Here is a 27,360-nt window from a genome sequence, read left to right as displayed (position 1 = left end):
TGATCAGCTGCCTCCTGCACACCCCCTACTGGGGATGTGCCTGCAACCAAGGTACATGCCCTTGACCGGAATCGAACCTGGGATGTTTCAGTCTGCAGGCTGAGACACAGATAAGTTAAAGCTAAAGGAGTTCATCACCACCAAACCAATATTATATGAAATGCTGAAAGGTATTCTTTAAGAAGAGGAAGAAGAAAAAGGTAAAGATGCAAATTATGAACAACAAATACACATCTATCAACAAATGAATTTAAAAATCAAGTGAATAAATAATCTGATGAACAGAATAAACTGGTGAATATAATAGAATCAGGGGCATAGAAAGGGAGTGGACTGACAATTCTCAGGAGGAAAGGGGTGTGGGTGGTGCGGGAAGAGACTGGAAAAAGAAATCGTACACCTATGGATGAGGACGGGGGCGGGCGGTGGTAAGGAAAAGGATGGGGTGGGAAACTGGTGGAGGAGAGCTATGGGGGGGGGGAGAGGAACAACTGTAATAATCTGAACAATAAAGATTTAATTAAAAAAAAAAGAACCTGATTATAAACCAAGTTAACAACTAACAATTTCATATCCTAGTTGAGAAAAATATTAAAAGTGTATAGGTTCCTGGATAAAGAATATTACAACATGCTGAGTTTAACTGACATCTGATTTTTAAATTTTTTTTATTATATATAGTTGGCACAAAATATTATACTAGTTTCAGGTATATAACATAGTGATTCAACATTTATATACCTGATGTGATCACTACAATAAGTCTAGTAACTATCTGTCACTGTGCAAACTTATTGCAATATTATTGACTATATTCCCTGTGCTGTAATGACATGTGATTTTTTTACCCAAAAGCTAAGAGCTTTAGGAGGGAAAATGCCAAACTAATGAAAGACTTTATCGATGAATCATGAGAAAATTTTTTCTCATAAGATCATTTTTTAAAATGGTGCCCCTAGGGCTCTTTGAACTCTAAAATTCAAGATGTAAAATCCATATTTCCCGTCATTTTCCCTCCCAAGACCAACTGCTCTTGAATGTTCTCTAGTGCTATGAAAGCAATCACTGTCAGCTCCGGGTGCTGACCCTCAAAACTAGAGCCCTCCCTTCCCTGACCCCTCACATCCAAAATATGACCAGCCCCCATCAATTCTTCCTTAGCAGCATTTCTATCACCAAGCCCTGACACAGCCCTAACACAGGCCCTCGCTTCTGGGACTCAGCAACAGTCTTCCAATTCCAGTGTTTGCGGTTTCCAAATTCTGCAGACTGCTTGAGATTATTATGCCAACAGTAGAATAGAGCCCCATTATCTAGGACATATGGCCTAAATATCAAACCTCCATTCTAGAGGCTTTTCATGAACTAGTTCCATCATATGACTTCCATGCTATTTCCTGTCTCATTAACACCTACTTAAGCCTCAGGTGGCCTCATAAATGTCCTTTGCTCTGGGAAGATTCTCCAAATTGCCTGAGACTATGACAGTTCCTCTGCCACAGGACTTCACTGTATCATGAACTTGCCCAACAAGAGCATATTTTAGTTGCTTCAGAAGTTACCTCCCTCATCCTACTCAATCTTGCCAAGACTGCTTACTTTGTGAATATATACCCAGCCAGAGCTTCTCACAGTTCTAGATGCTAGAATTCTAAGACAAAGGTTCCAGCAAACAGCCATCTTCTCTCTATGGCTTCATGTGGCCTTTTCTTAGTGTGTACACAAGGTTGGGTTGGGAGGCTGGGGGTGGGCATGCTCTTGTGTCTCTTCACATAAGAAAACCAATCCTGTCAGATTAGAGTCCCACCTTTATGGCTTCCTTTAGCATTAATTACTTTCTTAGAGGCCCCATCTCACATACAGCTACACTAAGGGGTCAGGACTTCAACCCATGAATTTTGAAATGACATAAACATTCTGTCTATAACAGTAGGCGACCCTTAAATTAGCCATCAGGAGGAGAACCAAGATGGTGGCATAGGTAAAAATGCCTGTACTTATTGCCTCCCACAACCACATCAAAATTACAACTAAAATACAGAGCTACTATCATCCAGAACCACAGGAAAGCTGGCTGAGTGGAAGTACTATAACTAGAGAAGTAAAGAAGAAAGCACACTGAGACTGGTAGAAGGTACGAAGGCGTGGAACGGGCTGATCCGGCACCCCAGTGTGCCACTTTTTTAACTGGGACAATATCAAGTACAACAACATTCACATTATAGGTGTTTCAGAAGGATAAGAGAGAAAGGGAGATATTGAAAACCTAATTATAGAAATAATGATGGAAAACTTCCCCAAACTGTTGAAGGAAACAGACACAAAAGTCCAGGAAGCACATAGAGTCCCAAACAAGATGAACCCAAGGAGGCCCACCCCAAGATATGTCATAAGTAAAATATCAAAGGTTAAAGACAAAGAGAGAATCTTAAAAGTAACAAGAGAGAGCATTAGTTATGTACAAGGGAGCTCTCATAGACTATCAACTGATTCTGCAACAAAAACTTTGCAGGCCAGAAGAGAATGGCATAAAACATTCAAAGTGATGAAAAGCAAGTACCTACAACCAAGATTACTCTAACCAGAAGGCTATCATTTAGAGTAAGACAGATAAAGGGTTTCCCAGATAAGAAAACACTAAAGGACATGAGTTCATCACCACCAAACCAGTATGACAGTAGCCCACCCTTGACCTTTACTAATTTTTTGGTATTAATCTACCTTTATGGTGATATAATTCACATACCATAAAATTCAGCCTTTTAAAGTATACAATTCAGTAGCATAGTCATGAACATGTGCAAACAACACCACCATATAATTCAAGAACACTCTCATCACCCCAAAAAGAAATCCCATAGATATCAGCAATCACTTCCCAATCTGTTCTTCCCCTAGTCCCTGGCAACCACCAATCTACTTCCTATCTTTATGGGTTTACCTATTCTGAACATCTTCTATAAATGAAATCATACAATATGTGGCCTTTTGTGTCAGACTTTTTTCACCTACTACAGTGTTTTCAAGGTTCATCCATGTCTACTACTTTAAAAAAGCATTTTTAATGGAGAATTTGAATTAGAAACTAGGCAGAATAGTGTACTAGTAAACCTCTAGTATCCATCATCTAGCCCAGGGGTGGGCAAACTTTTTGACTTGAGGGCCACAATGGGTTCTTAAACTGGACCAGAGGGCCGGAACAAAAGCATGGATGGAGTGTTTGTGTGAACTAATATAAATTCAAAGTAAACATCATTACATAAAAGGGTACGGTCTTTTTTTTTTTTTTTTTTTAGTTTTATTCATTTCAGACAGGCCGAATCCGGCCCGCAGGCCATAGTTTGCCCATGGCTGATCTAGCCTCAATAACCCTCCACCCATCCACACACCACATACCTCACCTGAATTGAATTCCAGATACTATATTGTTTCTGTGTAAATATTTCCGTAAGGACATTTTATAATAGCTGTTCTAACACTTAGCCTCCTGATCAGAGTTTTTCTTATTTTAATGGCCTATGTCTACGAAGAGCTGACTTTTTCTTTTGCTAGGCATTATTTACTTAAGAAATACACTGGATTCATTCTGCCTAATAAAAGCACTGAAAGGGAAAAACTGAAAGAGTTATGAACCAAAATCTCAGAGAAATTTCTCCACAGGCCAAGATTCAAAGTGATCTAAAATATGATAAATACCTCAGTATTTCTTCTGACAGTCAGAAACATTCATATGGAGGTTGTTTACTTTTTAGTTTTCCCTCGTCATCCCGGAAAAGGCCTAGAAGTTTATTACAAGCGGGTTTTGCTTTTGTTTCTTAGCATGCACCAATTACAATCCAGAAAGCACTTCAAATGCCTATGTGAGGACTAAATACAAAGTAATTTCACACAAAAGGAGAGCGTTTATGAACCAAACAGAGAGACTTTAGGGTTTTTTAAATTATTGTTTTAGGAAAGGTAGCAAACAAGCAGATATTCACTGTTATAAGGTGAGGGGAAAATTAAGAGGAAAGAGAAGAAAGGAGAAGTAAGGATAAGGGTGGCAGAAGAATTCATGTTCAAATTACTCTTACCTTTTTGTGAGCAATTAGGAGGCAATTGGAATGTTCATGTTCACAAGCAATTTCATAGTCAGGGATCAGATCCACCAATTCACGGACAAAGCGTACCACTTCCTCATGCCAGGGCACGTTGGCCATGGTAAGACTGCTTGCTGAACTCTCTCCACAGTAGGTAACACCCTGTGGAGACATTACAATAGTTAGAGACAATTACAGACCTGTTTAAATGTCATAGAGAAAATTTCAGAGCTAGAAAGGCTTCTAGAATTCATCCAAACCAATCCCATCTGTATTTTAAAGTGAAGAAAGTGATACAACGATGATAAAATTCTTGGGAACTAATACAAGGAGTTAGTGACAAGGTCAGCACTGGTGCTCCCGGGCTGATCGATGTTCTTTTCACTCTATGACAGTGCTGGTGCTTGGGTACCTGTGCTTCGTGTCATGTATAACAATATTATTTGAACCAATAACATATCTTTCCATTCAGATTCATTTGGGATCTATAATAGATTAATTCTCAAGGGATGACAGTCTCCTAGAATAATAAGGCAGGAATAGTTGACACCCATAAAAATTCACTGAACAATTTATTCACTGGGAAAATAAAATGAGCTCCCATTTTACGGTACAGTTTAAATTAGAGGTTGGTAAATATTTTTTTTTTTGAGGTTGTTAAATTTTATGTTAAAGGCTGGATAGGGATCCCATTATTATTATTATTTATTCTTTAAAGACATCACTTTGTAATGCATTTTGTACACACACACACTCATGCCAAATAGGAAATACTTATGTGGATGTGTATACATGCATTTAAGCACACCTACATGTATCTCACCTCTACAGAAATTCTTATTCAGTGAGATAACTTTGGTTCCGTTTTGAACTCTACCTGACAGCCCAGTCATATAAAATCCAAAAGTTTCACAGCTAAGTTCTCTACTTGGTAGATTACATAATGATAAATAATTCATTTTTAAATATTGGATATCTTAACTTTGTAGGCTCTTCAAATACCCCAGAATCAAACTTTCTTGACAAATGGTTTGAATATTCTAGATACGCTACTACTAAGTAGGGAATACTGAAACAAAAACGTGCGCCACATACACACACACACACACACACACACACACACCTCTCTCTCTCTCTCTCTCTCTCACACACACACACACACACACACACACATCTCTCTCTCTCTCTCTCTCTCTCTCTCTCTCTCTCTCTCTCTCTCTCACACACACACACACACACACACACACACACACACACACACACACCACTGTCATCAAAGGGGGTAGAATGACATTAAATGAAAAACCCACAAATGAACTCTGCAGAGTGACCCTGACCCTACAGATGGCAGAGCCAGGACTTGGCTGAAAACACAGATGAGCTCTGCAGAAAGCTCTGTTCCAGATGGCTGTGCAAGAAGATTGCTGGTCTACTAGACTGAGATGACCTTTGCTGGACGCAAACCTTAGGTGACCCAGCTTAGTTCTAGCAAACAAGAGAATCTTCTCTATTAGCCCAATAATTTATTGAATTCATTAAACTGAGTCTGAGTTGTCGGTGAATTAAAAAAGCAAGTCGTTTTAAAAAATCTTTAAGAAAGCATGGCTGAAAAATTATGCTAAACATACCCGAATGTATAAAAACCATGAAAATGATTTATTGATAGATAAAATTGGTCACAAAAACAAACTTTACTTCAATTTAAATACTGTTTATGATGCATGAATTATATGAACAGCCATGTATGGAACAGTTATTTCAAAGGAAATTATTTTTAATATTTAAAAAGCTAGTTCATTGAAGCAGAGGTTTTTAGATAAGATCTTATATTCATGACAATGGCTTTGGAAAATGTTTAATATTTCTTATTCAGCAATAATAAATCATGAAATATTAAGGAGATATTTGGCTTGGAAATGAAATTAGAGAATGAATGCCACACAGCTCATTATTATGCCTTCACATAATATTTCCCCACACATTCGCATGATGCTTTATAGCACTTTCCAAAGCACTTTCACATAAAAGTTCTCATTTTAGCCAAACCAAATCTGCTGGGGTCAGCAGTATGGGTAGCTTGAACCATCCACAGAGCCTGAGGCTTCACCATGACAGAAATGCTTCGGGCAGAAACCGGTTTCAGTGAACTGGTCTGTGAAGTCACTTTCGGGAACCCCTGAGCCCTCACCAGTATCGCTCCTAATGCCTCACCCTGTGGTGCTCTCTGCCTTGGCTTCTTCACTTCTTCCAAACTCTGGTCTACCAATGACTTGTGCTGACTTTATCCCTGGTCACACTTAACCCTGAACTATCTAAAACCACGATCAGTTTCCCTCATATCATGGCTATCTGCCACCTTCGCACCCTACCACACACCCCACACCCTCCCCATTCATTACCAACATCACGTTGTTTCCTCACCACTGTGAAAAAAGAACAACCTTAAGAGAACAGATGGGCACAATGTGGCAACTGGAAAGCAGTCATTCACTCCACAATCTACAGGTTGAGGAGTACCAAGCAGATCCAAAGAAAGTTCCCAAAGAACAGGACCAACTGTACATCTTCACGTTTGTAGTGAGAAGCATAGCCCACACCATGACCTTAGCACCTTTCTGATGGATTTCTCTGCTCTAGGAGATGGGGGGCATCAGGTCTTTTTTTTACTGGCTGCTTGGAAAGTTTACCTAGGGATTCAAGGTATGCAGGTGAGCAGTATTTTGGCAGCTTGCTATTCTAATTAAACTGACTGGGTGTCTAAAGACTCCTGATCCTGTTTTTGTTCCCTACAGTTTGATGAGAAATGTCTTTATGACATTCTGCAGCATGATACCCAAAACATGTCATTCCTATACCCTGAAAATGCTTCAACAGTCCCCTCCCCCCGCCAAAAAAACAAACAAAACAGCCCAAGCTTCTCAACATGGCTTTGAGGCCTTCTTATTGGACCGTCTCACTCAGCATCCAGTCTTCACCTGCATAATTCCTCCATCATCTCTTCAATCTCCAGTCAGGAAACTCTACCTCATCTGACCTCAATGTCATTATATCTTGTGCATGTCCCTTACCAGATAACTGGGATAATATGTCAAAATTCTGAGCCTATTCTTCTCTGGACCCCCAACCACTCTATGCTGAATGACCTAAAGATCAAGTAACAAACTCTTCTTTGATAAGAAACCCCAGAACTCTTTTCTGATCTAATACAAGATTTCATTCATATTACTCAGAATTTGTCTACTCTTTAACGATCATGAACCAACTGATAAACACTAGTTAGGTATTGCCATGTACATGAACAACTGGTACTATTCCTTATCTTCACAGAAAGAGTGAGGCTATGCTAACCCATTTGTTTTGCAAGATGCATTCTGCAAGAATTGAGTTCTTATAGACAGTTACAGTGCAAAGGGGAAGAGAGTCTTATATCATTTGACAGCAAATAATTACTGGGTACTTACTATTCTCAAGGTACAATGCCAGGAGAGAATACAAAGGCGGTATTTCATTTATAAATAGTGTTATAAAAGTTTTTCAATGAGACAGATGCTTGTAACATGAAACACATTTTCACAAACAAGCAAGCCAATAATAATGGTTAAGATTCTCCGGTTAGCAAAGAAGGGCCTATTTAAGCCTAACAAAGCTAAAATGTATGTTAATTTACCTGAGGATATAATAGAAAAACTATTTTATAAGACTAACACTGAAAGAAAAGAGGAAATCAATGTAATAAATAGCTTCTATTGATTTAGTTTAAATAAATGTGCTTAATGGAAAGTGAGTTAAACATTTACTGAATCCAGGCGTACCCATTACCCCAATGAATTTCTCAAAACAAAACTATTACATTGCTACTATTATTCTACTTTTAATCTTGAGGAAGTTTAGACTCAAGGAAGATAGTAACCTGTCCCAACTCCTTCAGCACCTTTCAGGAATGTATCAAAGCTGTGCTCTTCTCTCTTCCCCACTTGAGACGCCAGTGTATGCAGACTATGAAAGACTCCGGCACCCACCAAATACACACACATCCAGGACATACAGACAAAGGATATGAACTGTGTTTGCTTCTGCAGAGAGCCCCAGGCATATCACTAGCCTAGGGTCAATTGGCACTATCCATTTCACATTTTCAGAGCCTTTTTGTGACCTGGAGGCACTATTAAATTTTACCATCAACCCCTTTTGAGGGATAGGTCCTGGAAAACTTTTTCACCAACAGCACAGGTAAGGGATAAATCTCCAAGTGCCATTCTGTGTCAGTGGGTAAATTTTGTCCTGATTCAGCCTTCAACTGAAGTTAAAAGCGCCTAGTCTTCTGTGCTTTAAACCCAAGTCCTGTCTCTGCCAGAGCTGACCTTCACACTTACATGATCTGGGGCCTATCTGAACCTATATGTGGTTCAGATTTAATAAGGCCAACATAGTACACATGAAATTACTTCCCAAACTTACCTCCTTCCTGCCTGGGTCTTTCCATCTCAGTAAACTGTTCCACATCCACACAACTGTTTAAGCTAAAAATCCAGTGCTATTATTGATTCCTTTTGTTCTTTCACTCCCTACATATCATCTAGCAATAAGTTCTGTTGGTTCTACTTCCAAAATTTATCCTAAATGCGGCCACATTTCTCCAACATATATTACCAATGACCTTCCCCAATCCATCACATGTCTTGTTTGGATTAAGCAATAGCTTTGTAACTGGGCTGCCTATTTCTACTATTGCCCTCTATACTCTCTTTATGACAGCAGCAAGGCGTTGTTTTACAATCATAAATAGGACACATGATTCTCCAGCTTAAAACACTTTAGAAGTGCACCTAGTATAAAGAAAAGCGTACCATGAAATTTGGTATAAAATCCAATTCTCTTATCCTTGCTTGAAAGACCTAACAGAATCCGACCCCAGTCCACTTCTCTGGCTCATCTTCTGTCACTGTCAACTCCAGCCGCCCCACAGAGATCACATAGGACCTCCATATACTATCTCTGCCATTTGCTCGAACGTTCTAACCCAAGCCTTTGCATATTGTGTTGCTTCTTAGTATTTAGATACCAGTTCTAAAAAAGTCATCTTCTCAGAAAAGCCTTCTGGCTTAGGATATCTAGAACATCCAATCACAATATCTAGCAAAACAATATATGCATTTACCCTCTGATACATCAACCCACTTATAGGAATCCATCCCAAAGAAACACTGGCAAAGCCCTGGTTGGAGTGGCTCAATTGGCTGGAGCTTCACAGGTTTGATTCCCGATCAGGGCACATATCTAGGTTGCAGGTTCGATCCCTGGTCAGGGGTGCATACAGGAGGCAGCCAATTTATGTATTTCTCTCACATTGCTGTCTCTCTCTCTCTCTCTCTCTCTCCCTCCCTCCCTCCCTCCCTCCCTCCCTCCCTCCCCCCTTGCTCCTTCTCTAGAGTAAAAATAAATAAATATACCCAATAAATAAATGAAATACTGGCAAAACCATGACACAGATAACCAGACATTATATGGCTCTTCCTGGAAGTATACAATACCACCAATGTAATAATCTTGAAATGCAAACACACATACAAGAATCTGATCAATCTTCTCTTTTCTTATTTTATTTTATTGTTTCCATCTCCATTTATCACCTAGATAAATCAATCTTCTCTTGATCTAACTACCAATCCACAGGAAATATAGAAAACATAGGAAAATACAATCAGCAGAATCTAGAATATAAATATGGGGAACAAGCCAGGATAAATACTTTCTTCAACAAAATAAATTACAAAGGAGAAAAACATATGGAAGAGAAATTAGATTAAAAGAAATTTAAGAGAAAAATAATGCATTTACAATGAATGGCCCAGATTTAAAAATACCGTTGAGCATCGCCCTATGAACCAGGAGGTCACAGTTCCATTCTGGTCAGGGCACAAGCCCGAGTTGCAGGCTCCATCCCCAGCGTGGGGCATGCAGGAAGCAGCCGATCAATGATTTTCTCTCATCATTGATGTTTCTATCTCTCTCTCCCTTTCCTTTCCTCTCTGAAATAAAAAATATATATATATACATAAAAAATATTGTGTTAAAAAATACTGTTGAAATAATTGGCCCAGTTTGAAACCTTACATGTTCTAATACTTAAAAATTATGTTAAAGTTGTTTAGTTATGAGAACAGTATTCTGAATGTTTAAAATGAGTATACATCTTTTAGAGTTATATTTTTAAACAGTTATGAATCAATGATATGTGGGGGTTTGCTTCTAAATAATACGGTAAAGTGAGAAAATGGGTAAGAATATAGCTGAAACATGAGTTAACAATTTTGGAAGCTGGGTAATGGACAAATGGAGTAAATTAAACCAGTTTCTCCACTTCTTATATGTTTGAAATTTTCCATAATTGAAATTTATTTAAAAGCCATCCAATCATTCACTATAACACTTTTATTCCTCAGCATATTAATGTTACTACAGTTGACCCTTGCAGGTTTGAACCGAACAGGTCCATTTATCGACACATTTTTTCCAATAAATACTATAAATGTATTTTCTCATCCTTATGATTTTCTTAATAAAGTTTTCATTCCTCTAGCTTAATTTATTGTAAGAATATAGTATATAACATATATAACGTATTACATATATCTTAGTCAATTGTTTATATTATTATTTTTTTTAAATATATTTTATTGATTTTTTACAGAGAGGAAGGGAGAGAGATAGAGAGTCAGAAACATCGATGAGAGAGAAACATCAATCAGCCGCCTCCTGCACATCCCCCAGTGGGGATGTGCCCACAACCCAGGTACATGCCCCTGACCGGAATCGAACCTGGGACCCTTCAGTCCGCAGGCCGACGCTCTATCCACCGAGCCAAACCGGTCTCGGCTGTTTATATTATTAATAAGGCTCTGGTCTTAGTAGGCTATTGGTAGTTAAGCTTATGGGAAGTCAAAAGTTATACACGAATTTTCAAGTGTGCTCCTAACCCCGCACTGTTCACCGGTCAACTATATGTAGTTTCTTATTTTCAGTTTGTGATAACTGTCTACCTCTCACTAAAATAATATTTTTGTGAGAACTAATGCTTAGTTTTTACTGCTACTATCCCCAGTGACTAGAACAGTGCCTGGTTCCTGATTAATATTTCTGAATGAGTACATAAAACATCTGGGACCTCCCATAGAGTCTAAAAAACTGTTAACTCTAGGATGATTAACAAAGCATAGCAAGAAGAGGGTACAGCCGTGGTCGGCAGGGGCTTACCTTCACTTCGATGAAGTCAGGATGCCCCAGAGACACCAGCTCAGCATAGGCTTGGAGTTCATCCACATTCCATGCTTTAACTAGAGTCAGTCTGTAGACAGTACGCTGTTGCTAAAACAAAGGAAAAGCCAACTTTGTTTTTACTAGTATCTCGGTAGAAGTTACACCTAGGAAGACTTTCAAATTTCTTCATCCCATAGAGAACCCACGTAAGGTGAAATCCAGCATGAACTTCTATAAACATATATCTTTTAGAAAAATGAAAAAGGTATAAACAAAGTTATAAGATTCCCATAAGCCTTACAAAGGCAAAGATACTAGCATATTTCTTTTCTTTCACTCACAATATCTAACAATATTAGGCACCCAATAGGTTCTTGACAAAGATACATTGGATGAGATTTAGTAAAGAACAGTAAGTTGACCCCATAGTTTTAGATTGTCAAAAAATTAGATTAAGGAAAAGTAGCCAGTTACCAAATAAAAAGAAAAAAAAATGAGCAGCTTTCCTGGCATAGAGTGTGAATATTATATTTTTTTAAGTATGGTGTGAGACAGGGATTCTTTCTCTCCTATGTGGAACTGAACCAGTGTTAAACGTTGAATAATTCATTCTCTACTCCATGATTTGTAATGTCTGCTTGTTGTAATCAAGTTTTCATATATTCATGGATGTTTCTGAACTTTCTACTCTGTGATATTAGTTTTTCTATCTTGTCACATCACTATTTTGAAATGTTATCTTCAGTGCTAGTTCAATAGTGATATCATAAGTCGTGTAGCCATTTCTTGGGATTGAACATCTTGAGACCTTATAATATATCATTATTATAAATAAAGCTGCTCTTCTGTGTTTGAACTGAAGTTTGTATTGTAACCATGTTTAAAGTAATTGTTCCAGAGACAAAAAATAATAATAATAATAATAAATAAATAAATAAATAAATAAAGCTGGAACAAGCATTCTTATTCATCAGTATTTGTCCACAATTTTAATGATTTCCAAAGGTTAAATTTTTCCAAAAGCAATTATTGGGTCAATAGATTTGAATATTTTTTATATTCTTTTTTTTTTTTAGATTCTTTAATCATGTTGCCATGTTACTTTCTATAATGTTTGTACTGAATCATGCTTTTACCATCAGTGAATTAGTATGTCTTTCTTGCTAACTCTAGGCAGCACTGAATATTGCTATTACAAAAAAAATAAATCGATGCCAATTAGATAAGCCAAAGCAGTACCTCATTACTGCTTCAATTTGCATTTCTTTGATTACTAATAACTTGGTGCCATATTTTAGAAGACCATTTTACCTTGTTTTGACATAACCTCAACTCAAGTTCATCTTCAGTTGCAACTATCAAGATAAATCATTGAAATGAAGAGCTTTAGTCCAGGGATAAATTAGGATTATCCAGAATGTGTAGCATTGAAAGCTGTCTAATTAGAAGCAACACAATTCTAGCTCATAACTATATATTTTTAACTACTTATTATAAATTTTTAAAACGCCCAAGAAAAGAAATAATTCCTGTGTAACCATAATTTTAGCTTTGACAGCTGTCAGCATTCTACATTTCTTATTTTATCCATCTTCCTACCTTTATTTATTTATTTATTTGGTGTAGGGAAGACATTGGAATATTTCAAGTTAAATAACAAACAATATCATTTTATCCATGAATACTTGTGTATATAATATATAAGAGGACCTTTAAAATTTGAATGCCTCCCCCAGCACTTTGCATATAGGTTTTTTTAATAGGATTTATTATTAGAGGCTATCATATATACAGAAAAGTGCACAGACCTTAAATGAACAGCTTGGTGAATTACTACAATTGTAATCTCTTCAAGAATTTCCCTTCCAGAATTAATTCTAAGTAATTCATCAAAAATGTGAGCAAAGATATGCATAGGTTTTCACAATGATATTAAACAATAGACAAATTAAGAAAATAATGTCAAATCCACTTTATGACTGACTATGCGCCAATTAAACTTGATATAATTGAGTACTTACACAAAGAATCGCAATATAGTTCTCAGTGAAAAAAATCAATAACCTAAATAAGCTTCTACTTTAGGTTAGTAGAGAAACAAGAGCAATTTAAGCCTATACCAAGTAAAAGAAAAAAAATAATAAAAATTAGAGCTGAAAGTAATAGAAAACCAATAGAGAAAAATCAACAAACTCAAAACCTTGTTCTTTGAAGAAAAAAAAATCAAATTGACAAACCTCTACTGAGGCTAACCAAGAAAAAAGAGAGAAGATATAATTTATCAATATTAAAAATAAAAAGAGGGATCTCATCACTACTGACTCCTAGACAATAAAATGATAATAAAGGAATACTAAAAACAACACTATGCCAACAAATTTTGAAAACATAGGTGAAAAAAACCCAAATTCCTTAAACACAAAATACACACAAGAAGAAACATTTCATCTGGATGGGAATATATATATATATATGAAATTGAATCAATAGTTAATAACCTCCCAAAACAGAAAGCAGCAAGCCCAGATGGGTTCTACCAAACATTTAAAAAATAAATGACATCAGTCTACCACAATCTCTTCCAGATAACAGAAGCAGAGGGAATACTTCTCAACTCTCTGAGGCTAACATTACTCTAATGCCAAAACCAGATAAAGGCATTTTAAAGAAGAAAAAATATATCTTTCATAAGCATAGATTTTCTTTAAATCCTCAATTTATAAATAAATTGAATCCAATGATATATAAAAATAATATAAACATGCTCACCAGTTGAGATTTATTACAGGTATTCAAAACTGGTTCAATATTCAAAAAATTACTCAACATCACATATCAATAGACTAGTGTAGAAAAATCATGTCTCATATCATCATATGAATTGATGCAGAAAAGCATTTGACAAATGCCAACACTTCTTCATGATAAATTTCTCAGCAAACTAGGAATTAGAGGAATTTCCTTAACATTATAAAAAAAATACTTATAGAAAATCCTCAGCTAATATCACACTTAATTGTGAAAAACTGAATACTTTCTCCCTCAGATTGGGAATTAGGCAAGGATGCCCACTCTTACCACTCCTATTGAACATGGTACCAGAAGATTTAACTAGTACAACAGACAAGAAAAGAAAAAAAAGTATAAAAGTTGGAAAAAAGAAATAAAGCTGTTTTTCTTTGCAAATGACATGATATATAGGAAATCTCAAAAAAATGACAAAAGAACTTCTAGAACTATTATGTGAGTATAGCAAGATCAGGATACAAGGTTAATAAACAAAAATCATTTTTTAAAAAATACCATACAATAACACCAAAAAATAAAATAGTCATATATAATCTAACAAAACTATGTGTAAGTTCTATATGTAAAAAAAATGATATAGCTCTCATTAAAGAAAATCTAAATAATTAAGAAATATTTCATGTTCATGAGTTGGAAGACTCAATACTGTTAAGATGTCACTTCTTCCCAACTTGATCTACAGATTCAATACAATCTCAGCAAACTAGTTTGTAGATAAGGGACAAACTGACTGTAAGGTTTATATGGAATGGTTACAGACTTACAATAGCCAATACTATACTGTAGAAGAACAAAGTTGGAGGCTTCACATTACCAATTTTCAGGGCTTATAATAAAGCTATAGTAATTATGACAAAATGATATTGGTTAAAGATGCTTAGATGAATGGAATAGCCAAGAAATGCACCATATAAATATTGTCAACTGGTCTTTGACAAAGGAGTAAAGGCAATTCAACATTTTGTCTTTTTAACAAAATGGTGGTAAAACCTTTGGACATCACCCTATATAATAAAACCCTAATATGCAAAGTGATCGAATGGCAGAACAACCAGTCGCTATGTCACACACTGACCATCAGGGGGCAGGCGCTCAACACAGGAGCTGCCCCCTGGTGGTCAGTGTGCTCCCATGGGGGGGGAGGGGAAGGAGCCAGATTTACGGCTGGCAAGCACAGCGGCGGTGTCGGGAGCCTTTCCCACCTCCGCTGCAGGCGGGTGGTAAGGAGCAAGGGGTCCTGGACTGCAAGAGCCCCGGACTACGAGAGGGATGTCTGACTTCCGACTTATGCCTGATCCCTAGGGGGAGCGGGCCTAAGCCCGCAGGCAGACATCCCCCGAGGGGTCCTGAACAGTGAGAGGGCACAGGCCAGGCTGAGGGACCCCCCCTCCCACCCTAGTGCACGATTTTCATGCACCAGCACTCTAGTATTAAATAAACAAACAAATCTAGATACAGACCTTACACCTCTTACAAAAATTAACTAAAAGAAATCATAAACCTAAATGTAAAGTACAAAACTATAAAACTTCTAGAAGAAAACACAAAAGAAAATCTAAGTGAACTTGGAAATAAGTTCATAGATCCAATAACAAAAGCATAATTCATGAAAGAAAAAAACTGGTATGTTTGACTTTATTAATACTAAAAACTTCTGTTCTGAGAAAGATACTGTTAAGAGAATATAAGACACACAAAAAAAGAAAGAATTTATTGACATGGACAACAGTGTGGTGGTTGCAGGAGGGGGTAGGATGGGTGGAAGTAGAAGAGGGTATATAGAGGATAAATGCTGATGAAAAAATAAAATAAAATAAAATAAAGGGAAAGAAAGAGAGAATAGAAAGAGAGAAAATATTTGCAAAACATACATCTGATAAAGATTTTATATCCAAAAGATACAAAGAACTCTTGAAAGTCAACAATTAAAAAAGAAACCAATTAAGAAATGGGCAAAAGGTCTGAACACACAACTCAAGAAAAAAGATACACGGATGGCAAATATGCATATTAAAAGATGCTCAACATCATTTACCACTAGAGAACTGCACATTAAAACTAGATGGCACTGTGTGACTGTTAGAATGGATGAAACTAAACAACTAACAATACAAAATGCTGATGAGGATGCAGTACAACAGGAACTCTCCACTGCTAGGGGAAATGCAAAATACTACATCCACTTTTGAAAACAGTTTGTTATAAAGTTAAACACAGACTTATCATCAACACAGCAATGGCACTCCTAAGTAGTATTTACTCAACTAATTTGAAACTTATATTCACCTAAAAGCCTGCACACAAATGTTTACGGCAGCTATACTCATAATCACTCAAAACGGGAAGCAAACAAAATGTCCTTCAGCAAGCAAACAGATAATCTGTGTTCCACTCATACAAATATTATTAGTGATAAAAAGAAATGAGGTATCAAGCCACGAAAAGACATGGAACCTTAAATGCATATATGTAAGCAGAAAAAAAAAGAGTCTGAAAATGCTATATGATTCCAATGACAGGACATACTGGAAAATGCAAAACTACAGAGAGTAAAAAGGTCAGTGGTTGCCAGGGACTTGGGCGGAGAAGTGGAAACTTGAACAGGTGATGCATAAGAGATTTTTTAGGGCAGTGAAACCGTTTTATATGATACTATCATAGTAGATACAAGGCACTATGCGCTAACCAAAACCAGAGAACTTTACCGGACAATGAGAACCTTAATGTATACAAACTTAAGCTCTGTGGTCTTCTTCCCCAAAACCCATAAGCACAGTCAAATCATGAGAAAAACATCAGACAAATCCCAGGTGAGAGATATTCTACAAAGTACCTGACCAGTATTCCTCAAAACTGTCAAGGCATCAAAAACAAGGGAAGTTGGGAAAAAGAACCGCCAAGAGAAGCCTACCGAGACGAGACTACTGAATGTAATGTGGCACCCTGGAGGGGATCCTGGAACAGAAAAACAAAATCTGATTGAAGTATGAATTTAATGCATCAACATTGGTTCACTAATTAAAACAAACATACCACAGAAATGTAAAATGTTAATAATAGAGGAAAACTGGAGGGGGAAGGAACTCTCTGTACTGTCTTTGCAATTTTCCTATAAACCTAAACGTGTTCTAAAATACAAGTTCATTTAAAAAATTAAAACATGTTCAACTGTTTATAATAAACAAATGGAACTAACTATCAATCAGGAAATGCTTAAATAAATGATGAAATAACCATAATATACGGTGCAGCTATTTAAAAGAATGAGGTAAATTTATTTGTATTCAAACAGAAAGAAGTACTAAATCTATAATAATAAAAGCATAATATGCTAATTAGGCCAGACAGCTAAATGACCTTCCAAACATCCTTTCGGACGTCCTTCTGGATCAGGGGTGGGCAAACTTTTTGACTCGAGGGCCACAATGGGTTCTTAAACTAGACTTAGAAGAAGGAGCTACGGCGGTGTTTCCGGACGTTGCCATGTTAACACTGCTGCTGGCGAAGGAGCGGAGGGGAGAGCAAGAGAACCCTCCGCTCTTTTGGCTCCGAGGGCCGGATTAGGCCCGCTCACCGTAGTTTGCCCACGGCTGTGTCTGGATGACCTTCTGGATGAAGGTGGGGCTGTGAGGGCCGAGGCAAGCCGCCACAGCTGTGAGGGCTGAGTCCCTTGCAAGAATTTCGTGCATTGGGCCTCTAGTATATTGATAAACAAAAAAAGCAGCCTGTTCAGTACAAGGGTGGGCAAAAGTAGGGGTATAGTTGAATTCAAGTATAGTTTACATAAAAGAAACATGTCAATGAAGGTAATTCCTAAAGTAAACAGAGATCCTTTTGGGAAGTAACATTTAAGGGGAAAAGGGGTAGGGACTCAAACAGGGCAGTTTTAGTTTTTATACTTCTGTGCTTTATATGAGAGTAAGTTTGACAAAGTAATTCTTTTCTTAAAACAACAGATTATAAAACATATACAGTATGATGCCTATAAATATATATATACATACACATAAGGTTAAAAGACCATATACTCAGTATGTATTGCTTTTATAATTAGGGGAGAACCCAAGAAACAGAAAACAAACAACACATAGCAACTATGAAAAGTGTGAATTAAAAGTAAAAGTGAATTCTTCCTGGGGAAGAGTTGTTAGAGAATAGCAGGGCTGATAGGAGCAGGGAGAGGAGGAGAGCAAGCCTGCGAAGGCAGCTCAGTGAGACTGCAGAACCAGTCTAAACTGGTCCTGTCCTCTTCCTAAGGCAGTGGTTCTCAACCTTCCTAATGCCGCGACCCTTTAAGACAGTTCCTCATATGTTGTGGTGACCCCCAATTTTATTGTTACAAATTGAACATAATTAAAGCATAGTGATTAACCACAAAAACAGTATGTGATTATATATGTTTTCCGCTGGTCTTAGGCGACCCCTGTGAAAGGGTCGTTCGACCCCCCAAAGGGGTCGTGACCCACAGGTTGAGAACCGCTGTCCTAAGGAGACACTAAGTTGTTTTTCAAAGATAACAGAACAACGCCACAAATCAGGCAGCCGGGCAGTCAGTCATGCACTAGAGCAGTGATGGCGAACCTATGACACACGTGTCAGAGGTGACACGCGAACTCATTTTTTGGTTGATTTTTCTTTGTTAAATGGCATTTAAATATATAAAATAAATATCAAAAATATAAGTCTTTGTTTTACTATGGTTGCAAATATCAAAAAATTTCTACATGTGACACGACACCAGAGTTAAGTTAGGGTTTTTCAAAATGCTGACACACCGAGCTCAAAAGGTTCGCCATCACTGCACTAGAGGAAGAATTTGTTCTAGAATAACATTTCAATGTCATCGGGTAGAAAGCCACCCTGTACTAGTACTACATACTAAACACCCTCCCCCGCCAAATTCAAACATGGGACACACAAAACACCATGATCCCCTAGTGCCTATGCACTGAGCTCTCCTCATGCTGAAATAACGGAACTCTATAGCATATGCATAACTTCCCGCATCTTCTTTAAATGTAACTCCAAATCCTCGGTGGTGTAGACAGATTTGAGTCTTGCCTCCTATTTCCATGCCTGTGGACTTCACAATAAAAGCTTTTTCTTTTCTCAAAAACCAAGACTATAGTATGTTCCTACACACTTTGTGCAGTGACCCCTTGCTTGGTAACAAGTGTCACTCATTTAGATTCCAAGGTGCCAACAAAACCACCAACCAGTGAGTGTGTCTAGGGGACACATTCAGTTAGAAAACAGGAAACAGAATTCAGGAGGGGAAATGGAAGGGCTGAGGGAAGAGGGAGAGGAAAGAAAAATGTACTCAAGCAGAATCGTAAGACCAAGAATGAAACCTGAGGACTAAAACCTGGGAAACACTTCCATTGAGAGGATGGAAGAAGAAGCTTAAAGGAGGAGAAGACGGCAAAGAACAAGAAAGAAAATGAGAAGAGTGCAATGTCCTAAGAAACCACAGGAGGAGAGTTTGAACAGTACTCGTTACTAATTAAAGATACGTAAGATGTTATCAATATTTTCTGTTCAATGACTTCCTTTGTCCTTTTATTTAATGAACACAGTATTTATTTAATGAGCACAGTATTTAGAAGGGATTTCACTGATTCACTAAAATTCCCAACTTCAATCTAAATTTTCCTTTAAGCACTAAAATTCTTCAAACTTGACTTTTTCTACTACAAGAATTTTTAGAATATAACCTTTACCTATGGTAAAGAAACGACTGTATTCAAAATACAACTCCATTTTGGCTCACTTGGTTGGGCATCATCCAGTGCATCAAAAGGCTGCCAGTTCAATTCTATAGTCCGGGCACATGCCCAGGGTGCGGGCTTCGACAGGGGGCAGCCAATGGATGCTTCTCTCTCTAAAATGCAACTCCACTAACTGGGACCATCTAAAAAGATGAGTGGGATATGGTTTTGTGGGCTGTATTTCTCTACTTTCCTCTCAGAGATTTTTATGAAGAGTTAAATTCTGGAAAATAATGTGGTCTCCAGGCTTCTGTCCTTAGTCCCTACCACCTACCACCCCTAGAAACTGGCAACCAGGAGTCCAAAAATAATCACTGCCTTTCCCCCGGCGAAAATGGGGAAGATGCACTTGAATGGGGCTCTAAGTATACAAGTGGACCTACAACTGCAGGATTCTCCAGTGTCTTCAGTGACTACCAGATATGTTCAAAGTACATAAGTGAAAATACGGCAATTTTTCCATCATGAGCCAGGAATAGGAAAAAATAAAAATGCTCCTTATGGTAATATAAAATGAAGGCTTCCTTCAGTTGCTGAGCTGAGCCTCCCAACATCTTAAGATTTCACGAGTTAGGAGGAAGATAACCAATATATCCCTCCACACCCCCTCAGATTGTTAATACAGGCCTAGAGGTTTGTGTTTGTTTGTTTGTTTGTTTGTTTTGGGGGTGGGGGCATTTTATTTTAACAATCTCCAAATCTAGAAGATATCTCATCAGAAAAACTCTAAAACTGATGGAAATAAAGCTAATATACTCCAAGGGTTACTCAAATTCCATTTACATGATTTTTAACATTTCCAACTTGTCAAAGGTAAAACACCTTTTTTACCCACTGTGTGGCTGGATGAAGTGAAAGTGCAAATGACCGAATATAAATAGTATGTATCTCAATCCAATATCTCAGGCTATGAATGGACTAATGGCATACTTTTTTTATTCCTATAAAGGTGTCAAATGAATGTTTGCCACATATACTAGCTTCTTATGGACCATGTCAGAGGAGCAAGTTACCTTCACGTTGCCATAAATCAAATAGAAGTCATAGTTTCCACAATCTCATTTCCCTAATGCACTAATAAGGGCCTTCAAATGTCAATTTGAGAAAGTGCTGCCTTCTTTCTGGGTTCAATAAGCAAAAGAAATTAGCTTCTGACCATTCTTTGTAATGTCCCTTTCTTCCAAACTTGCTTCATAAATCAAACACAATGATTCTCATAAAAAGGTTCAATTCTAATTTCCAAAATGGCAATACCTAAGCTAAAATTTTAAAGATAAGCCTTGAGATGAATGGCCTTGAATGATTCCATTTGAAAGAAATTGAAGAGGATGAAATCTATGGCGTGGCAGGCAAAAAGGCCCATTGGTCTCTTGATGGGAGAATGAAGACTTTCTTGGTATCACTTAGTGGCAATGGGTCTCAATCATTTTTAACCCCAAAGCACTTCTGATAAGCATAGAAATTTTGCTTTAATGCTATTTGAAATTTCAAAGTAAGCAGCACTAAAAAGAAATGGGAAGTAATGGTCATTTTTTAAAACGTCTGTTCAAACTACCTGGGTCCCTTAGAGTGTCCCTCCCCAACCCTCTGCCAGATGAAAATCTATGTACATAGATCACTAGGAACAACTCTACCTTTCAAATAGGCCTTGTTAAGTGAGTGTAGTTCCAAGTTGGTGTCCACACTATCACTAATTCTTTTTAATCTTACTAAAAACATTGTGCTGAATGAGTATAAAGAATCCCGAGGCAAAAAAAAAAAAAAAAAAAAATTCTGAGGCACTAATGAAACCATTACTCTAGAAATTAGGAATAAGGAATAAAACATACCTCTAAGATACAAAAAGATCAACTATCTCTTACATCTTCCTTTCTACCTACATGTTCATGTTCAAAGCTCCTACACTTCAAATCAAGCAACCAGTAACATCCCCCAAACAAACCCCAAAGGCTTGTCTCCTTTCTAAGATACCATTTGTTCTTTGTCCTTCTTACAAGCATTATGCAATCTGCCTTCCATCTCCACCAAACCATTGAGATTACTTTGGTAATGAGCATCAATAACTTTCTATATGTACAATATTTGAATTTCCCTCACCACCAATTAATTGATTTCTTCTTTTATCTTATTTCCTTCTTCCTAATAGGTTTATTTTGCTGTTACCTGTCTAACATTTGAATTTAATGCTTAGTTCACTGATGGGAGATTGCTAGTTGCCTTCCAGTACTTATTTTCCCCTTCTTCCTCATTAGCAGAATGCCTAAACTATGTAGTGACAACAGTACACTCAGCAGAAATATTACATTTCCTAGCCTTCCTCAGCAGGATGTGACTAAGAGACTCAGTTCTGGCCAATAAGAGGTAAATGGAAGTGTTATGAAAATCATCTTAAAAAGAAGACTGCCCTTCTTGTATCCAACCTTGTACTGCGTGCTCAAAATGAAAGCTGTAATGCCAACATAATGGCTGGAGCTCTAGCAAATGTTCTGAACCAGGAAGTAAACATCAGGATGAAAGTCATATGTTGACTGTCAGGAGAAAGACAGGAACCTAGGTCTCTGATGATTCTGTGAAGCTAATGGGTAGGAAAAAACTCGCCTTCTCTCCTTTGTTTCTCCTTTACTCTTGCACTGCTATCACATTCACAACACTTCTGAACCTAGTTGTGTGGGGGCTTTTCCCACACCAAACAATTGTGTGACACCCACTGGGTATCCTACCATTTAACTCAATCCTGGCACTATCTGGAGACAGTGTCAGATGCCGCAGGTTAAGGACTCAGCCCACAAGACTGCTCCCACCGCACGTTAGATGACAAGTACAAGTCCAGGTTGTCACCTGTGCAGAAGCTGATCAGCTGGAGGTTCCCACAATCCCCACCTTGGCTTCAATTAATTTGCTAGAGTGGCTCACAGAATTCAAGTAAACAGTTTACTTACTGTCTATCAGTTTATTATAAAAGAATATGATAAAAAAAAGAATATGATAAAGGGTACAGATTAACATCCAGATGGATGAGATGTGTAGGGCAAGGTATATATGTGGCAAAGACTGGGGAGCTTCCATGCCCCTTCCCAGCACCTCTGTTTGTTCAGCAGCCCAGAAGCTGCCTGAATCCTTGGGAGTTTTATGGAGACTTCACCATGTAGGCATGATGGATCATTAACTTAAATTTCCAAACACTCTCCTCTCTCTAGAGAAGTGGGGAAGGAGAGACTGAAAATTTCAAGCTTCTAATCTTGGCTTGGTCTTTCTGGTGACCGATCCCCATCCAACAACCATATAGGAGCCCACCCAGAGCTATCTCATTGAAACAAAAGATGCTCCTGGTACTCTCATCACTTAGGAATTTACAAGGGTCTTAGTGGCTCTGTGTTAGGAACCAGGGGGGCAGACACACACACACACACACACACACACACACACACACACATCTCACAGTGACTAAGATGAAAGACTGAGCTATCTTTAACATGAAGGTCATGGAGAAATTTTAATAGCATGATAAAATGCTTATGTCCCAACATTAACAAAAATAAGAAGCATATAAAACATATGTAAGAAAGCACTCCTGTCCTCATTACCTCCAAAAAAGGATAAAATAGTACTTCAAAACATCTCAAGGTCCTTGAATTATAGGTAATTTCTTTCCTTGCTCCTTTACATTTCTCTTTACTTCCCCAAAGTTTCTATAATGAACATGTAATATTTTTATAATCAGAACTAGAGGCCTGGTGCATGAATTCATGCACCAGTGGGGTCCCTCGACCCGGCCTGCACCCCCTCACAATCCAGGGGAATGTCGGAGGCCCGGTGCATGGATTCGGCCCGATCCCCGCAGGCCAGGCTGAGGGACCCCACTGGTGCATGAATTCATGCACCGGGCCTCTAGTATGCATGTAAGATCTTTGGTTAATCTCTTCCTGCTCTCCCCCCACCCTTCCCCCTGAGATTCATCAGTCTGTTCCATGTTCCTATGCCTGTGCTTTGAGCGTCTGCCCCCTGGTGGTCAGTGCATGTCATAGCTACCAGTAGAATGGTCGAATGGCCAGACATTTAGCATATTAGCCTTTTATATATACAGATATTTTTATAATAAGGTTTAATAGTAAATGTTTTTTTAATCTGAAAATTGTGGGCCACATGGATACATTGGTCTATTGAAATATTAGATACAGAGCGATCTCATTAATGTACAACAATGGCACATTACTCCAATAATGTCAGGTCAGAGCATGCTCACATCTGTAGAAAGAGAGCTAATGTTCAGTTTTGATATCCAAGCATGTATAAGACAGGGAATTATTTTTGTCTTTTTTAGTTTCAGAAATTAGATTTTAAGAATATTGATTTTATTGCTTAAACATGAAAAAGGATTAATTACTTCAATTTCCTACTAGATCTTCAATTTGGCCTAATAATGGGCCAACAGAAACACTTCTGGTCATACTGCTGATAAAAGTCTACTGGCAAAGGTAGGCAGTGTTGTCTTGTACAAGATGGATTTCTCTTTTTTAAAAACAGAACTGTATGACAAATAGCTGTTGTGAACGGAAATTAAAGCTAACACATTTTTTTGCTGTTATCTAGAAGGACTTGCTTTTTAGCCGCACATACTCAAGTACCAATAGATTTCTGGCCTCATATTTGAAAAGAAACATTTTGACAAAGGATAAAGATCTGGAAAAATAAACATCATATTTTCTACGAGTAAAAACACAAAAAATGCTACCTTCTACTTTGGGTTGCACTAGCTCATAAATACATTTGAGACAAATCAAAATTCTATAAAGTTCAAGAAATTCTCTTCAAATGCCTCTCCTTGCTCAGGTATACGAAACTTCTAAACATGTAACAAAACAGTATAGATGTTCTAATTAAAATATCTGGAACAGCACTTTTTTAAAAAAAATGAAATATCAGATTATATTAGTAATATGTTTGATCTACCTAATATAGTTACAGCATACAAGTTTTATTTTTAAGTGTTAAACAACAGTAAAACAGATCTTTTGTGATAGTATCTACTATACCAGTGGTCAGCAAACTGCAGCTCGCGAGCCACATGCGGCTCTTTGGCCCCTTGAGTGTGGCTCTTCCACAAAATACCGACTTCTGTGCAGGGGCCATGAAGTTTCAATCACACTGTACATGTGCGCCCGCATGTGGTATTTTGTGGAAGAGCCACACTCAAAGGGCCCAAGAGCCGCATGTGGCTCGCGAGCCGCAGTTTGCCGACCACTGTACTATACCAATAATATCAAATATTCAAAAGGCAATAACAGCCCAGCCGATGTAGCTTAGTGGCTGAGCGTTGACCTATGAACCAGGAGGTCACGGTTCAATTCCCAGTCAGGGCACATGCTCGGGTTGCAGGTTTAATCCCCAGAAGGGGACATGTAGGAGGTAGCCAATCAATGATTCTCTCTTATTATTGATTTTTCTATCTCTCTCTCTCTCTCTCCCCCTTCCTCTCTGAAATCAATAAAAAATATATATTTTTATAAAAGGCAGTAACATCACTTAAACTAATTTCAAGACAACTTTTCATTTAAAGAGCAACTTCCTGCCATAAATCTTTCTTAAATGACAACAAAAACAATACAAGTATGAGAAATATGAACTCTTAATTGTTACAAAATGCCCTAATCTGCAGGCAGTTTAAATAGCCTAAATGACATAGACACAATAATAATATATAAGAAGCTCATAGGTTAGAAAATAGTGTAAAATTTCAAATTATTGCTTACTATCAGTGAGTCAACCCAGAGCACTTGAGTTGACATATAAAGGCTTATAACTTCAGGAAAAGAATTTACTTTGTGGGAAATATGGCCAAAGGAAAAAAAAACAAGCTATGAAGCTATGAAGCCATTTTACCTACTAATGCCTCCTCCTTACCTTCCAACACTGACTCAGAATACAGTTAAATAACAGTCTTAGATGTGTCTGACATTGCCAGCTCCTGATGTTTACTCCCACTTAAATCCATTCTGGCTTTCATGCTATGTATCTCCTACTTGCTGTCTCAGCAACAAGTGAAGAGAATATGGCTGAAGGTGAAGTCCAAAGACAGAAATTTTAGGAACCCAAGAAGCACCAGAACTACTAGCTTTATAAATAACCTAATACAGATTAGAAACCAAAGTAATGCCAATTTTGCATTTCTTTAATAATGTCACTATTAATTGCCCAAAAAAAGCATTGACTTAAATTCTCCAGCATAAAATTGGGGAAAAAAATTTAATCAGCTCTGGTGAGTTTCCACAAATTCGCTCATTTAAAAAACATTTCTTAAATACCATAAAATACGCTGTGCTAGACATCATGTGGGACTCAGACATGAGTAACTAATCTAGTTGGGGAAAGAAGACAGAATAAAACAGAAGAAATGAAGTGTTTTTATAGATATAAAACTCAGGAAGAGAGAAAGGGACAGTTAATTGCAACTGGAAAAGGCTTCACATGGTAGAGGTAGTAATGAAGCTGAGACTTGAAGGTTGCAAAAATTTCTACAAATCAAAGTATTGGAAAGAAAGAACATTCTAGGCTCTGAAAGACTGCTGGGCACATTCTCAGGGATGACAACATAAGCAGGGAAGTGCAGCACTCCTGGGGAATGTCATGAACAATGCCCCTGGAAATGCATGCTTGGCAGAGGAGAGAAAGGAAGGTTTTCTGGGTCAGTGACTCCCATAACTGGCTGCATATTGAGTTGCCTGAGTTGTTTGAAATGCAGATTATCAAATCCTAGTAGAAACAGAAAATTTTAATTTTTTTAAGCCTCGACAGTAATTCTTACTTTCAGTCAGATTTTAGTACAGTATGACAAACTGCAGGATTGAACCAAAGAGGTAGAACTAACAGAAAATACCAACTACTGAGATGTGAGGTTAATGGAAAAGAAGAACCAGAAGTTTACTTAAGGTCTAAACAAATAGGAAAGTAAGTACACCATAGGACAGCGATGGCGAACCTTTTGAGCTTGGTGTGTCAGCATTTTGAAAAACCCTAACTCTGGTGCCATGTCACATATAGAAATTTTTTGATATTTGCAACCATAGTAAAACAAAGACTTATATTTTTGATATTTATTTTATATATTTAAATGCCATTTAACAAAGAAAAATCAACCAAAAAAATGAGTTCGCGTGTCACTTCGGACACGCATGTCATAGGTTCACCATCACTGCCATAGGAGAACACAACACATAAGAAGGGCCAAATGTCTGTAGGAAAAGACATCACATTCGGATATTCTGAGGTTGAGATCCTGATCAGATAGGAAACTTGGTTCTACAAATTCAGGAAAATTAACTTCATATTTAAACATATACTATATGCTACCCTAGCCAGTTTGGCTCAGTTGATAGACTGTCGGCCTGCGGACTGAAAGGTCCGAGTTTGATTCTGGCCAAGGGCACATGCCCGGGTTGCGGGTTCGATCC

At 37.7% G+C, this 27,360-nt stretch overlaps 1 protein-coding gene across 5 annotated transcripts in view; it reads right to left on the bottom strand.

Annotated features, from left to right (window-relative positions):
- LOC132233155 (S-adenosyl-L-methionine-dependent tRNA 4-demethylwyosine synthase TYW1) overlaps window positions 1–27,360 on the bottom strand; it is a 119,181-nt gene that overhangs the window by 9,897 nt on the left and 81,924 nt on the right. For 3 of the 5 annotated variants that reach the window (XM_059693368.1, XM_059693366.1, XM_059693369.1), the window contains 2 exons: window positions 11,334–11,444; window positions 4,074–4,241 (listed from right to left, as the gene is read on the bottom strand). In XM_059693368.1, coding sequence (XP_059549351.1) covers window positions 4,074–4,241; window positions 11,334–11,444 — 279 coding nt within the window. Of the gene's footprint in view, window positions 1–4,073; window positions 4,242–11,333; window positions 11,445–26,181; window positions 26,663–27,360 lie in introns of those variants that run through there. The other 2 variants (XM_059693367.1, XM_059693371.1) reach the window with 2 other exon arrangements.

Source organism: Myotis daubentonii, chromosome 4 (assembly GCF_963259705.1).
Source record: "Myotis daubentonii chromosome 4, mMyoDau2.1, whole genome shotgun sequence".
Taxonomy (NCBI): domain Eukaryota; kingdom Metazoa; phylum Chordata; class Mammalia; order Chiroptera; family Vespertilionidae; genus Myotis; species Myotis daubentonii.
Note: the sequence above shows the minus strand (reverse complement) of the source record. Positions and strands in the feature narration are given on the sequence as shown.